The sequence below is a fragment of the Canis lupus genome, chromosome 4 (assembly GCF_011100685.1).
Source record: "Canis lupus familiaris isolate Mischka breed German Shepherd chromosome 4, alternate assembly UU_Cfam_GSD_1.0, whole genome shotgun sequence".
Classification (NCBI taxonomy): Eukaryota; Metazoa; Chordata; class Mammalia; order Carnivora; family Canidae; genus Canis; species Canis lupus.
The window spans coordinates 50,312,856-50,326,237 of record NC_049225.1 but is presented as its reverse complement, the minus strand read 5'-3'; the positions used below and the strand labels follow the sequence as shown (position 1 = coordinate 50,326,237).

The following is a 13,382-nucleotide window of genomic DNA, read 5'->3' as shown; positions in this document are numbered from 1 at the left end:
AGGGCGTGATCCTGGAATCCCGGGATCGAGTCCCGCATCAGGCTCCCTGCATGAAGCCTGCTTCTCCCTCTATGTCTCTGCCAATCTCTCCCTGTCTCTCTCATGAATAAATAGAATCTTTAAAATAAATTAAATGTTTAAAAAAATAAATATTTTTAATCTAAATAATTTTATCTGATAGAGTAAAAATAATGAGCAAAAAAGTTTTGTAAAAATTTCATTTATTTATTTGAGAGAGCACACACATACACGCACATGAGTGGGGGTAGGAGGGAGACGGTGGACAGAGAGAGAAGCAGACTCCCCACTGAGCAGGGAGACCAAGGGGAGGCTCTTGATCCCACAGGCCTGGGATCATGACCTGAGCCAAAGGCAGACATTCAACCAACTGAGCCACCCAGGTGCCCTAAGAAATTCCTTTAAAAATTATTTACTACTCTTAAGAGAAGATATATTCTATAAAACAGTATCTTTGTACGCATTTTTTTTCTCAGAGAAGAGGAGGTAGATGAAATGATTTTTTTTTTCTTCTTAGAAGAATGAGAAAATCTAAAAAGTGGAGTCTCACACCCTGGCTGAAATCTGATACTCTTAATAAAATTTGTTTTTCTGCATGACAAAATGCAATCACTGTGTCTATTAAAAGGCATTAAATCAATTAGGAAATCTGAGTAAAAACTGATATTTTATTGTTTGATAGACAACATTTAAGTGAGGGATGGCCACTTGACTATTTGGTTGTTTAATATCCTATGGTAAAACTTTAGGAATAGAAGAAGAAGGCAAAATTAATAAATAAAACCCTCTGCTGTCTAAATTCATTACAAGCTAACATTATCCTTTGCCATTTTCCCAATGACAGAACATACATAGCAGGAGGTAGTTGAATTGCCTTCTGCTTCCTGCTGAATTTTTCCTTAAGAATGTGAACCTTTAATCAGAAGTGACATGTTTCTGATCTAATGTTACATATGGAAGGTGTATAGCCATATGAAGTCAAGGCTTCTCCCTCACACCAAAAGACAAACAGCTATTTTTAGATGGGTCAGCTATTATTGAAAGACTAAGCCATCCTTTCCATAAGAACTGACCTAATAAAATCAGCATCAGTACATCTCCAGAGCCATTTATTTAAGCAATGACACTACAAATTATAATAGCACAACTATAAGATTATAAATTGTGCCACAAAGAGGTTTGCCTGTCACTGAAATATTAAATAAATTTTAAATTGCAGTCTTGTATTTTATAATAACAACCACATTATTTCTCATCTTATATCAAAACCATAAACCATACCAAATATATTCCAAATAGGTCCCATAATGGCTAAAGAATGATGATGAGGAGGGTTTTGTTGACATGCAAACATGTTTATGATACATCCATTGTTATGGAAAAAAATTCAAATCACAAAAGAGTATGTATAATGGAAATCTGCTTTTCTAAAAATATTCCTATTTGCTTTTTTACTAGAAAAGTATCTGGAAGACTAGAAAGCAAGGTACAGATAGTGGTAGAATTAAAGGTAATTTTATTTTCATAATTGAACTTTTTAGATTTTTTAATTAAAAAAAATGTATCATCTCCTGATAGGAAAAGTTTTTTGTCTCAATTATATTTGTTAAAGAGTTGTTAATATGTGATAAAATGCTTATGATATAAATAATATGCAGTCCAGTTTGGATTCAGTTTCTAAATGTTAACAAAATGTACATTGTTATATTAAAAAAAGTCATCATTTGATAATTCAGGTTTTCTTGTGTATCAAAATGTGATGTTCTTTTTGCCTTTTTTTAAAGATTTTATTTATTTATTTAGAGAGACACACAGAGAAAGAGAGAGGCAGAGACATGGGCAAAGGGAGAAGCAGGTTCCATGCAGGAGCTTGATGTGGGACTCGATCCCAAGACTCCAGGATCACACCCTGGGCTGAAGGCAGGCGCCTAACCACTGAGACATTCAGGGATCCCCCATGTTTTTGCTTTCTTAATCAGATTTTTTTGAAATCTGATTTGCTAAATAACTGAAATATCATGTTAAATATTGCTATATGCATAATGAAATGGAAGTATATATCCCCAACAACACATGTGCCATACATTAGCAAAATCACAGGACTATGGGATTTGGGAAGATAGAGAAAAAATTTAGAAATCACTTAAATGAGTAATTATAAGAATCATTAATTGTTAAAACAAGGCCTTTTAATTCTCTTCCTTGTGCAATTTTTACTTTTGAAATCCAACAGATATCTCCTATTTCAAGTAAATAACAGTCTAAAGTCTATGTAACATTTTTAATAATACCAATATCAGATAAATTTGATTTTTATCTGCTAGGGCTTTAGCTGGATTCATTAACAAAAATCCAATATTTTCTATATCATTTTCCCTTGAAGTGTTCTGAAAATGATTTGATGGGGACAATCTTATTTGCAAAAATATATACTTAGGCTTTTTGAAATATTTCCTTTGTAAATTGCTAGGAATTTTGCCTCGTCAACTAGGAAAGTCGTTTGTCACCAATTATCCAGCTGGATTACTCCTGAGAAAATATTCTTTCTCCTCCAGCTCTATCTCCTGACAGAAATCTCTAAATCGCATTGTTAAAGACAAGAGGTATTTGATTTTACGATCAAATTGGTGTAATTGAGCTATCAACCAGTCAAGAGTGAAGGTGAGAGTCTATATTCAAAGATTTCATTATTCTTTAGCCGCAAACTATAAATTGAAGCTTCAAAAAGGCATTATTCATAATTTTGTTTAATTATTCCTGTGTCCCACAGATCTTATAAATAAGTTGAGGAACTTGATACACGATGAGACATGATGAGGAAAAGGAAAGTCTTTTTAAGAAATCACACAATGCTAGATTAAATAATAATTACCAAGTGCACTTTACAAACGAAGCCCTGGCCTGGGGCTACAGGGCAGCTTTTTACAGGTAGGTATGTCACTTGGGTCTCAAGCCAGGCATCCATTTTCCTTGCTCCAGACTGCATGTTGCCAAATGCAATGGCTGGAGTTAACTGGCTCCATTATATATTTTCTTTAGTGGTTCCCTTTTTCACTCTAGATATGCCTGGGCTAGACGTTTCCCATTCTCTTCCACCCAGTTGCTCACTGCCACTCTTCTGGTTCTACACAACGGACCTAGGGTCTTATTTTGTAAACTGCACTAAAATTCTATAATATAAAATGGCTACCTTGATATGTGAAGCTTTCGCTTTGCCAGCCTTCAAATATCACCACATTCATTTATTCATTAAATAGTAACAATGAACACTTATTATATATAAATTACTATGCTACTCCAAATGTATAGTTTCATTTTCTAGTCGTTGTTCTATTATATATTCTTTTAGATTCATTAATTATTGATTCAGAGGATGACTGGGTTGTAAAAACATTGCTATCATCTAATTTACCCCTTTGATTCACATATGAGGAAATTAAAACCTTTATAAGACACTCAAGATTCAAAAATAAATTTGTTACAAAAGTCCAAACTAAAATCTAAGTTTCATTATTATTATTCTTTATTAAGGAATTTGGTTGCATTGCCCACTTGAATTCATTTATGTATCTGAACAATATTTAAACTTTGTTCTCTGAATCTCTAATTCAGTTATCAACCAGAAGAACACTGGGATAACCGAGAGTAAGCTGCTAATCTGTGCTTTTGGTGATGAGGGAAAAAAATCCAATCAGAATTAAAATTGTTAACATCTAGCCTATAACGGTAGCACCTAAAATATTTTCCTTATTTCTAAATCTCCATCTCCATTTTCTGAGCTCCTCAAAGTCACTGTACCTTAATGCGAGCTTGCTGAGTAGCTGCTGTGCTATTTCTCAAAACTCCTGCTCTCCAAACACAATATATCAGCATGAGTGTACTCAGAGCTCCTGTTGTGTAGAGCCAGACACAAAAGGCCACTCATGCAAGACAACAACTGATTTCATAAGGAGGTTATCAAGGTTTTAACTGAAGGGCTTTGACTACTCCTTCCTAGGTTATGGCTTAGCCTGGTTGTCTATCGTCATGGATCCCACCCTCTGAGCCACACATCCTTTGAGATATGGTAATCTCATTTCAGACATAGCTCCTGAAAGTAGATGTCATATATAGAAGATTCTCTACCTCCAATAGATCAGAAATATCATTTCTTGGCTATAGACTTTTAAATCTTGAATATTTCCTGGATATTACAATCAGATATTCCCAGGTCTCTGGAACATAGCATTTTTCCATTTCCAAATTTTATCATAAAAATGTTCAAACCTACAGACAAATTCAAAGAACAGCACAATGAATACCTATATACCAATAACAAAATTAAATAAGTACTGGGGCACCTATGTGGCTCGATATGTAAAATGTCTGACTCTTGATTTCAGCTGAGGTCATGATCTCAAGGTTGTAAGATGCAGCCCTGCATCAGGGGCCTGCTTAAGATTCTCTCTCTTCCTGTTTCTCTGCCCATCCTCCCACTCTCCTTCTCTAAAAAAAATTAAACAGGCATTAATATTTGGTATACTACTTTCTCCTTATGTTTTATTACCTGACTATTTCACTGAACTAAACCCTGCAAAAGAAGCTTACTCAGATCCTCTGAATGTTCTCTTCTCTGGATCTTTTCTCTCAGCCAATGCGTGTGAATGTCAATGGGAGAGGAGTTTAAGGGTAAGTAGGAAAAGAGACCATGTACAGTGGAATCAACCTTAGCAATGGTAATTTTAATTGAATTTGCTTTATTTATATATTGCAAATGAACCTCCTGGAGATGAAAAGAGAGTATGTGGTCTGCATTAAATTTCTAGCCATGAAACAAATCATTCTACTATTTATCAGTAAAAACTGGAATACGATACCCATAAATTTCCTGAAAAATCTTGTTATCAATTTCAAAGTCAGCATTAACAATACAACTGATAGAACAATTAAAATTCTTGTGCCTTCTCTGTCAGGTAGTGTTAACTTTGCAAATGTCAGATGTGTTCAAGACCCCTTGTTGGAAGAGGGGATGGAGAGAGTGATGATATCCTATCACTGTGAGTTTGAATTACAGCAATGTCATACAGTGCGTCTTAATGATACAAGTGAGCAGTAATCGATGTTTTTGTCTGATTATATAATAATATAAAGAAGCCAATTCCTTCTCAATTCCAAAGACAGTCTAATTGTTGATTTTCCCATTCTGATTGTTGAGTTTCCCATCCATTCTATTTTGCATATCTGTGGATTCAGAATTAATTAATGAACTTTATTGAGCACATTTATGGTGTAGGTGCTTTTTCAGTGCTGGGTATACCAAGGAGAATGAATACAACTTGTTCTCTACTTTCAAGGTAGGTGTTCCAAGGAAATGGGAAGAGCTCAGGGTAATTTCTGCATGATTGCTGTGCAGATTAAGTGATTCGCTGAGCAAATGCCTCCAGCACTGGGTCTGGTGCTTAGCCAAAACTTGCCACTTGCCAGTTCACTCTCATTCACTATAGAGTGGGTGTTATTTCTATGCCTCTTTCCGCCTTCTTCAGGATTCTGACCACTCTATGAGCTTCAGTCTTAAAAAGTGTGAATTAGAGCCTCTTTTGAACCCCCATCTCCTCCATAGCCCACACGGTCACCCTCTCACCATTTTAAATGCTTTATAGATAATTCCAAGTGGTAAATTTAGCACAATGTATCCACTAACACAATTCTTTCCATTAGTGCTTTCAATGTCCATCACTGGTGAATCTTTGCCAACACTGCCAGTCAATTCCTTTCTCTGCAGCTTCTCTATTTTCTAAAACATGAATATGACTACTGCTCATATCCAATCCATCTTCTTACCTCCGGTGGCTGACAGAGTACACACATGCTTTCTCTGTGCCCCACCCTCAACCATTCTCCCTTGGTAGTCAAATGCCACTCTCTCTAAAAATATGATAAACAAAGCAGCTGGTTCATAAGCACCCTAGACAATGTGCCAGTCAGACACACTGAATATATCAGGTAATGTAAACAGGACATGACAGATAAGAAAAATGAGGAAATAAGAAGCATCCCAGTGTAGTGGTTAAGAGCTGTGGCTCTGAACTTGGATCTCAGTTTGAATCTCATCTTTGTAGCTTATTTGCTTTGATTTTAGGCATCAGCCTCGGTTTCCTAATTTGAAAATAAAGAGCATAACACTTTCTAATCTATGAAGTTGCTGTAAGGATTAATTATAACAATGCATGGAAAGCATTTAACTCAATATTTGACCCTTAACCCCTAATGAATAATCCTATTGTTACTACCATTATTATAATAAGATAGCCACACATGTATTTAAAACAGATCAGAGATATTTGAATGTTTCAGAATTTAGTTTCTTCCCGATAACTCAGAGGAATCCTTTATGTTGTAATAATGCAATTTTCAGAGTAAGATAGATATCTTTTTTTCCATTTTCTTTCAGGAAACTATCTATTGCTTCTATACAAAATAAACTTTAAAAGAAGAAACTGTCTTATTTTACAATTCACCCTCACCTTAACAGCAGAACATCACAATTATTTTCTGACAAAAAGTACATTTACTAGTATAAATTTATTATTAATAAATATGGGATAAAAACTTTATTTATTTGCAAATCTGACTGCTCCTTGGAGGGTAAGAAGGCACAAAAAGCCTCCTGTCATCAGAGGACCAGACCCAATTCGTGCAGCTTAGGAGAAATTTATAAAACAGAGCATCTGCCACACTCAAACAAGTATTCAGCATTCAAAATTTTTCTGTTGTATGGAAACCCTATATCTCAGCTTTCTTGATTGTTTATCCTTACTCCTTAAAGAAAGCAGCTTTAGTATCAGCAGCTGATATTAGGAGATAATTCAGAAAAACTTATTCTTAGCTAGGGCTAATTCCCCTTGTAAACATGCTCCCCTAAGCTCTCAGATGTCTACTGGATAGGAAGATTTAACTGCCTGTGACAGAATTGAAGGAAGAATAAGGAAAACAGTACAACATTACTTTCCAATAAAAAACAATAACTATTTCATTCAGGAAAGTTCAATTTTGAAATGGACAGTACAAACCTGAGGCCATAAAGAACTGTCCCATCTGGATGTAGGCGGATCATACGGTTCTTGACAGTCACTCCATGTACAAATGACTTCTTATCATTCAGGAAGTAGGTATCAGGCACCCAGAGCTGGTCTGCCACTCTATTGTCCAGAGTCAAGTTTAAAGGTATTACATTATAGGACAGCCTCTTATCTCTCCAGGCTTGCTGAAAGTACATTGTCAAGGTATAATCCTGTGAATATGAAAAGAAAATGGTTATTTTGTACCTAAATACACTTGGAAGATAGGCAAACACTTTAGTATTCATAAGAAAAGAAAACATACACAACCATACACTAGAAACATATACTATTCACATGTAGGCAAATATGAATTTATTAAATCCTTTCTTACTCAACAACCACTATGTGTCAGGCACCATGGTAGACACTGTAAATATGGAAGTGAAGAGAACATATATCCTTGTGAAATTTATTATGTTACCCAGGAAGAAAGATGGTAAGGACTAACTAGTTAATTAACTAGTCGTTCCCAAAGTGGGGTACATAAAATTATTTTAAATGGGACACAATACAATTGTAAAAAAAAGTGGTTAATTTCTTTACAGTAAGAGTTTGTCAATGAGAATCCTAACCAGTCTAATCAAAGTGATATTCCCAGGAGAGGTGATATTTACAATGAGACTTATGTAGCTTCTTGGCTGAACAACATTAATGCAGTCAGTATTTTGTATGAATTTTAATCCCAGAATTTTGAATCAATAAGAGGCTCTCAGTTTTGGAGAAACGACGAGTTATTATAAAGTGAGCACTGGCCTTGGAGTCCCAAATCCAGCATTTCTCAATTATTTCTACCATGTAAATTTATACAACTTCTTTTTGGTTAAGTGTCATTAACTATAAATGGGGATTTTAATACATACCTGATCTAAGTAGAAGATTATTATGATAAATGTATAACTCAAATGCAATTTGTAAACTACAAAAAGCTATATATTATGAATAAATCATTTACATATATAGTGACATGTTTTATCTATTAGAGGCCTATGGGTACATTGTAATTGCTCACTCTCATTTGAATGACTTAATGAAAGACCAAATATTCATTTGAAAAGATAATTACCATTCTATTTTAAAATCAGTTCACAATGCCCTACTTGAGGGCTTTTGAAAAAAAACAGAATCATGTATAAATCATCTCTGTAACCTGAGAGCTAGCACAGTCCTAGGGCACAGTCTTAGTGAATGAATGACTGAGAAGTGTAGAATCAAACTTCTATTTTAACCAAAGATACAATATCTTCAAGTTATATCAAATAATTGTAGGTGAAATTTCCTCTAGTGGATCAGTTTAGTCAGTGCTCTGAAGTGTTCGGTAATACTCTACTTTCATTAAAAAAAATAGTATGAGGATCTCTAGAATAGCATCCTGATTTATAATAAAAACAACCTTGTAGGCTTACGAATTAAATAACTAGAAAAAGGAAAAGGACCAGATACATTTTTTACATGAATATGTTATAACCTAAGAAGTAGGACATAAATAAAATAAGCAATTTATATGATGCTTAAGAAAACACATTTTGTGATTTCTAATCTTGGAGATAAAATTGAAAATGTGATTATTACCTCTATTGGAAGATAAAGCTATTTATGCCTTTTTGATAATAAACCCTTTTAATATTTAGGGGAGATAATACTGTTTGGAAGGTGCTAGAGTTTATCAGTTAGCTGAGATGTGTTTGGACACCAAAACTGTATTCTCTTTGGGCCTAAATAAATGGTACCACCTTGATAACCAGTGTCATATGCTAATTCTTGTTATTTGTCAGCAAAGCAAAGCCTGCTAAGAAGTGCACCCAGACAGACTCTAGTAAGTCTGCTGTCTCATCAATATTCATTTTATTTATTTTTAAATGACACACCAAATAACACTGTCATGAATAGAAGAAACTCCCGAATCTACATAAATGTTATTGGACTTAAGAAAGAGTAGTTCTCTGTTCCATCCTCTCTTCCAAGCCTCTATCCACCCAAGATAAATCCTTTGAACATTCACAGAAAAAGTACATCCTTTACATTTAACAACCCCACCTTTTGGAAGTCATTCACAATTGGTTTATTCAAACTGAAAAAAAAAATACAAAAAAAAAAAAACAAAAAAAACAAAAAGAACAAAACAAGATAGGCCACTTCTGGATACTTCTCAATCCATGGCATTATCATGCAAGAAGGATCTAGACAATCACAACTAAAATCAGGTGACTTTGCTGAATAAGATGCAGTAAGCCCACTACAGGCTATTTCTCCCACTAATTACACCTAAATATTCTGGAAATAATAACAAAGAAAAGAAAGAAGAGAAAACCTTCTTAAGGACTATGAAAAAGTAATAGTATGTATATTGGGAGGGAATCAAAATGTGAAGAAAGATCATTCCAACGGTGAGTTTATTGTTTGTTTTATTTATTCTCCCTCTTTTATCTCATTAAACCCCCACACACAAACGTAGCCCAAGGCAAATAAATAGATACATCATGTTCCTGGATTTGAAAAGTACTGTTAAGATTTTAATTCTCCCCAAACTGATCTGTAAATAAAATTCAATCCCAATCAATATACAAGTAGGATTTTTTTATAGATATGCGCAAGTTGATTCTAAAATTTATATAGAAAACATAAGAAAATGAGAAATAGACAAAACAATTTTGAAAGGAGAGGGCAAAGGTGGAGGACTATCTGATTTCAAGACTTAGTATTAAGCTACAGTAAGACAGGGTGGTACTGTAGTATTGATAGAAATATAGGTCAATAAATAAAATAGAAGAATCTAGAAATAAACCCACATAAATGTGCTCATTTCAAATTTTCTCACAAGGATGCAATGGCCACAGATTGGAGAAAACATGATCTTTTTAACAAACTGTCTGGATCACAGGAACATCTATATGTAAATAAATAAATAAATACCCTTACCTTACCCATACTCTATCTACACCTTAACAAAAATTAATTCAAAATGGGTCACAGACTTAAATGTAAACTGTAAAACTATAAAACTCTGAAAAGAAAATGTAAGAGAAATTCTCTGACTTAAAGTTAGGCAAAGACTGATATAAGCTCACAAGCACAAGCAATAAAACAAAATACTGATAAATTGGACCTCAACAAAATTTAAAATTTATGTTCCATGAAAAACACTATTAGAATAAAAAGACAAACCACAGATTGGGAGAAAATATTTGCAAATCACTCATCTGACAATGACAGATATCCAAAATATATAAATGTCTAAAAAATTCTCAAAACTTAGTAAACAACCCCATAAAAAATAGACAAATGATACCACTGAAGATACATAAATGATAGATATGTATATGATATGTATATGATAGATATCACTTCATTTGAAATGATGCAAAAAAAACATCATTAACCTATTAGAAAAGCTAAAATAAGGGGTGCCTGGGTGGTTCAGTCAATTAAGCATCTGACTCTTAATTTCAGCTCTGGTCATGGTCTCAGGGTTGTGAACTGAGCCCCAGTTAGGCTTCATGCTGACCATGGAGTCTGCTTAAGTTCATTCTCTCTCTCTCTCCCTCTACTCCATTCCCTCTCTTAAAAGAAAAAGGAAAGCTAAAATAAAGCATCAAAAACCAACTGACAATTCCAAGTGCTGTAAGGATGGAGAGCAACTGAAAATCTTATCTATTGCAGGTAGGAATATAAATTATCAGCCATTTAGAAAACAGTTGGATAGTTTCTTATAAAGTTAACATACATTTGACAAACGATCTAGTAATCTTACTCTGGTGTGCAAATATTTATAGCAGTTCTGTATTAATTGCCAAAACTGGAAGCCAGTTTGGATGAATGTTCTTCAGTGGATGAAGAGATAAACCAGTACATCCATGAAAGAATACTACGCAGCAACAAGAAAGAACAAACACTGGATATAAGCAACATCATCAATGGTTTTCAAATACAGAATATTAAATAAAAGAAGCCAGATTCAAAAGGATACAAATTATATGACTTCTTTTATACAACATTCTGTAAAAGGTAAAACTATAGGGGCAAAGAATAAATTAGTAGTTCCCTGGGATTCAAGATGGGAAAAAGATTATCTATAAAAGGCCAGCATAAGGGAATGATTTGGGGTAATAGAACTATCCTGCATCCTAATTGCGCTGGTGGTTACATGACTAGGCATTTGTCAAACTCATGAACTGTACACCAGAATGAGTGTATTTTTACATAGGTAAATTTTTAAAAAATAAAATTTAAAACTGCTTAAAAAAATAGTCTGTAGGGTCAGACCAACTCAGGTTCATATCCTAGACTTTTTATGTTCCTCTGTTTTGACCTTGAGTGAATCTTCTCTTGTTTCTGCACATGTTTTCAACTCAGAAGAACAACTAAAGTTAATTAACTTAGAAATTAAGGTAAACAAAACTGCTTTGACATCTGTGAGGGAAAAGCAGGCTAATGCTACAAACTAAGTCTCTTGCGTGCATACTTAGGGACAAACGGCCCCATAAGGATGGGCTGAAAAGACTCCCACTAAACAGTTATAAGCTCACAATTCCTCATTGGTACGATGAGGCAGCTGGACTAGGGAGTCCCCAAGGCTGCTTCTAGTAATAAAATAATTTCTTTCTAAGAAATACTTTGTTGACTTGGTGTTCAAATGCATATTGTCACTTTAAAATCTTCTAAATATCTAAAATATTTCTTATATTTGTTTTTTGCTATCTTTGTAATTTGTTTTCTAATACAAAGATTCAAACTTTTCCTGTTTCTTTGGCTTACTCTTCTAGAAAAGGTATAGTATGAAATAATTTGTGTGCATATTTCTTAACTGTTTTATTATTTTGCAAATTGCTTATTCATGCTCTTTGAACATTTTTCTGCTTCAGTGTTTACTGCTTGCTATTGGATATTTTGAAATAGAGATAGAGGTAAATGATACAGGCAGAGATAGATAAAACATTCTTCTTTTGCTGTTTTCCTTTAAATTTCTTTTTATATTTATCTTAACTTTATATTTTGAACCACACTAGTACAGAGTTTCACACAGCTTCCTCTAAAATTAACATTTTACAAAACCATAAAACAATATCAAACCAAGACAATAACATTAATGTAATACTGTTAATTAAACTGTAGACATTATTAGAACACTACCCATTTATTCACCAAGGCTTTTTTACTGTTTCAGGATCCAATCCAAGATACCATCTTTCACTTAGTTTTTATACTCCTTAGCCTCCTTCAATCTCTGGCGGCAGTCCCTTTTTGATGATGTCTCTGCTTTCAAAGAATTCTCGTCATTTATTTTGTTGAATGTCTCTCAGTTTGAATTTGTCTGATGCATGCTTATGATTAGATTATTTATACCATTTGGGCAAGATTATCATCCAAGAGCATCATATAAGGGGTACATGATGTCAATATGTCTTATTTCTGATGATATTAACCTTGAACAGTTGATTGAGGTTGTATCTGCCAGGCTTCTTTATTGGGAATTTGTCATTTTCCTTTGTAATTAACAAATATCTTGGGGTAGACACTTTAGAACTGTGAAAGTAGTAAGAGTATTAGGCTGACTTCTATAATCACTGTGGGTTTTTTTTTTTCCTGCATGCTTCCAAATTTCTATTTCTCTTCATTCACCTCAACCTGAAATGATGTATGCAATCAATTTGACTGACAATGTTTAACTTTTAATAAGACAAACCAAAGGAAGTAAATACCAACATAAGCCATTTAATGTGTTTTATTATTAAATAATGAGAATTATCTTCTTGAGGATCATTTTTCTACACCTTCCTTTCACAAACTAGTGGAATTCTCCTGGATCCTGCTCCCAACTATAGACTTCCACTCTGGATGTACAGTGTAGAATCTTATCCTATCTTAAGTCTGCAGAGTGCACTCTGTGGTCTATACTCATACATGGGCCTGATTTGCTGTCCAGTTACCAAGCTTTAGCATTCTCTCTATCTTCATTTATCTCTATGGTTTTCCATATGCTGTATTGTTATTGTTCTCTGAAGACCTCATCTTTTCTAATCAATGGAGCTTTCCCTTTCTTCTTTCAGAGCAAGGCTATGTATATGAGAAAAATTATAAATGTAACTACAGGGGCACCTGCGTGGCTCAGTAAGGTTGAGCATTTGCCTTTGGCTCAGGGTGTGATCCCAGAGTCCTGGGATTGAGTCCCACATCAGGCTTCCCATGGGAAGCCTGCTTCTCCCTCTGCCTATGTCTCTGCCTCTCTCTCTCTGTATCTCTCATGAATAAATAAACAAAATCTTTAAA

At 34.2% G+C, this 13,382-nt stretch overlaps 1 protein-coding gene across 5 annotated transcripts in view; it reads right to left on the bottom strand.

Moving 5' to 3' along the window:
- GABRB2 (gamma-aminobutyric acid type A receptor subunit beta2) overlaps positions 1–13,382 on the bottom strand; it is a 243,905-nt gene that overhangs the window by 152,780 nt on the left and 77,743 nt on the right. For all 5 annotated transcript variants that reach the window (XM_038534843.1, XM_038534842.1, XM_038534844.1 and 2 more), the window contains exon 5: positions 7,068–7,288. In XM_038534843.1, the coding sequence (XP_038390771.1) occupies positions 7,068–7,288 (221 nt within the window). The remainder of the gene's footprint in view (positions 1–7,067; positions 7,289–13,382) is intronic.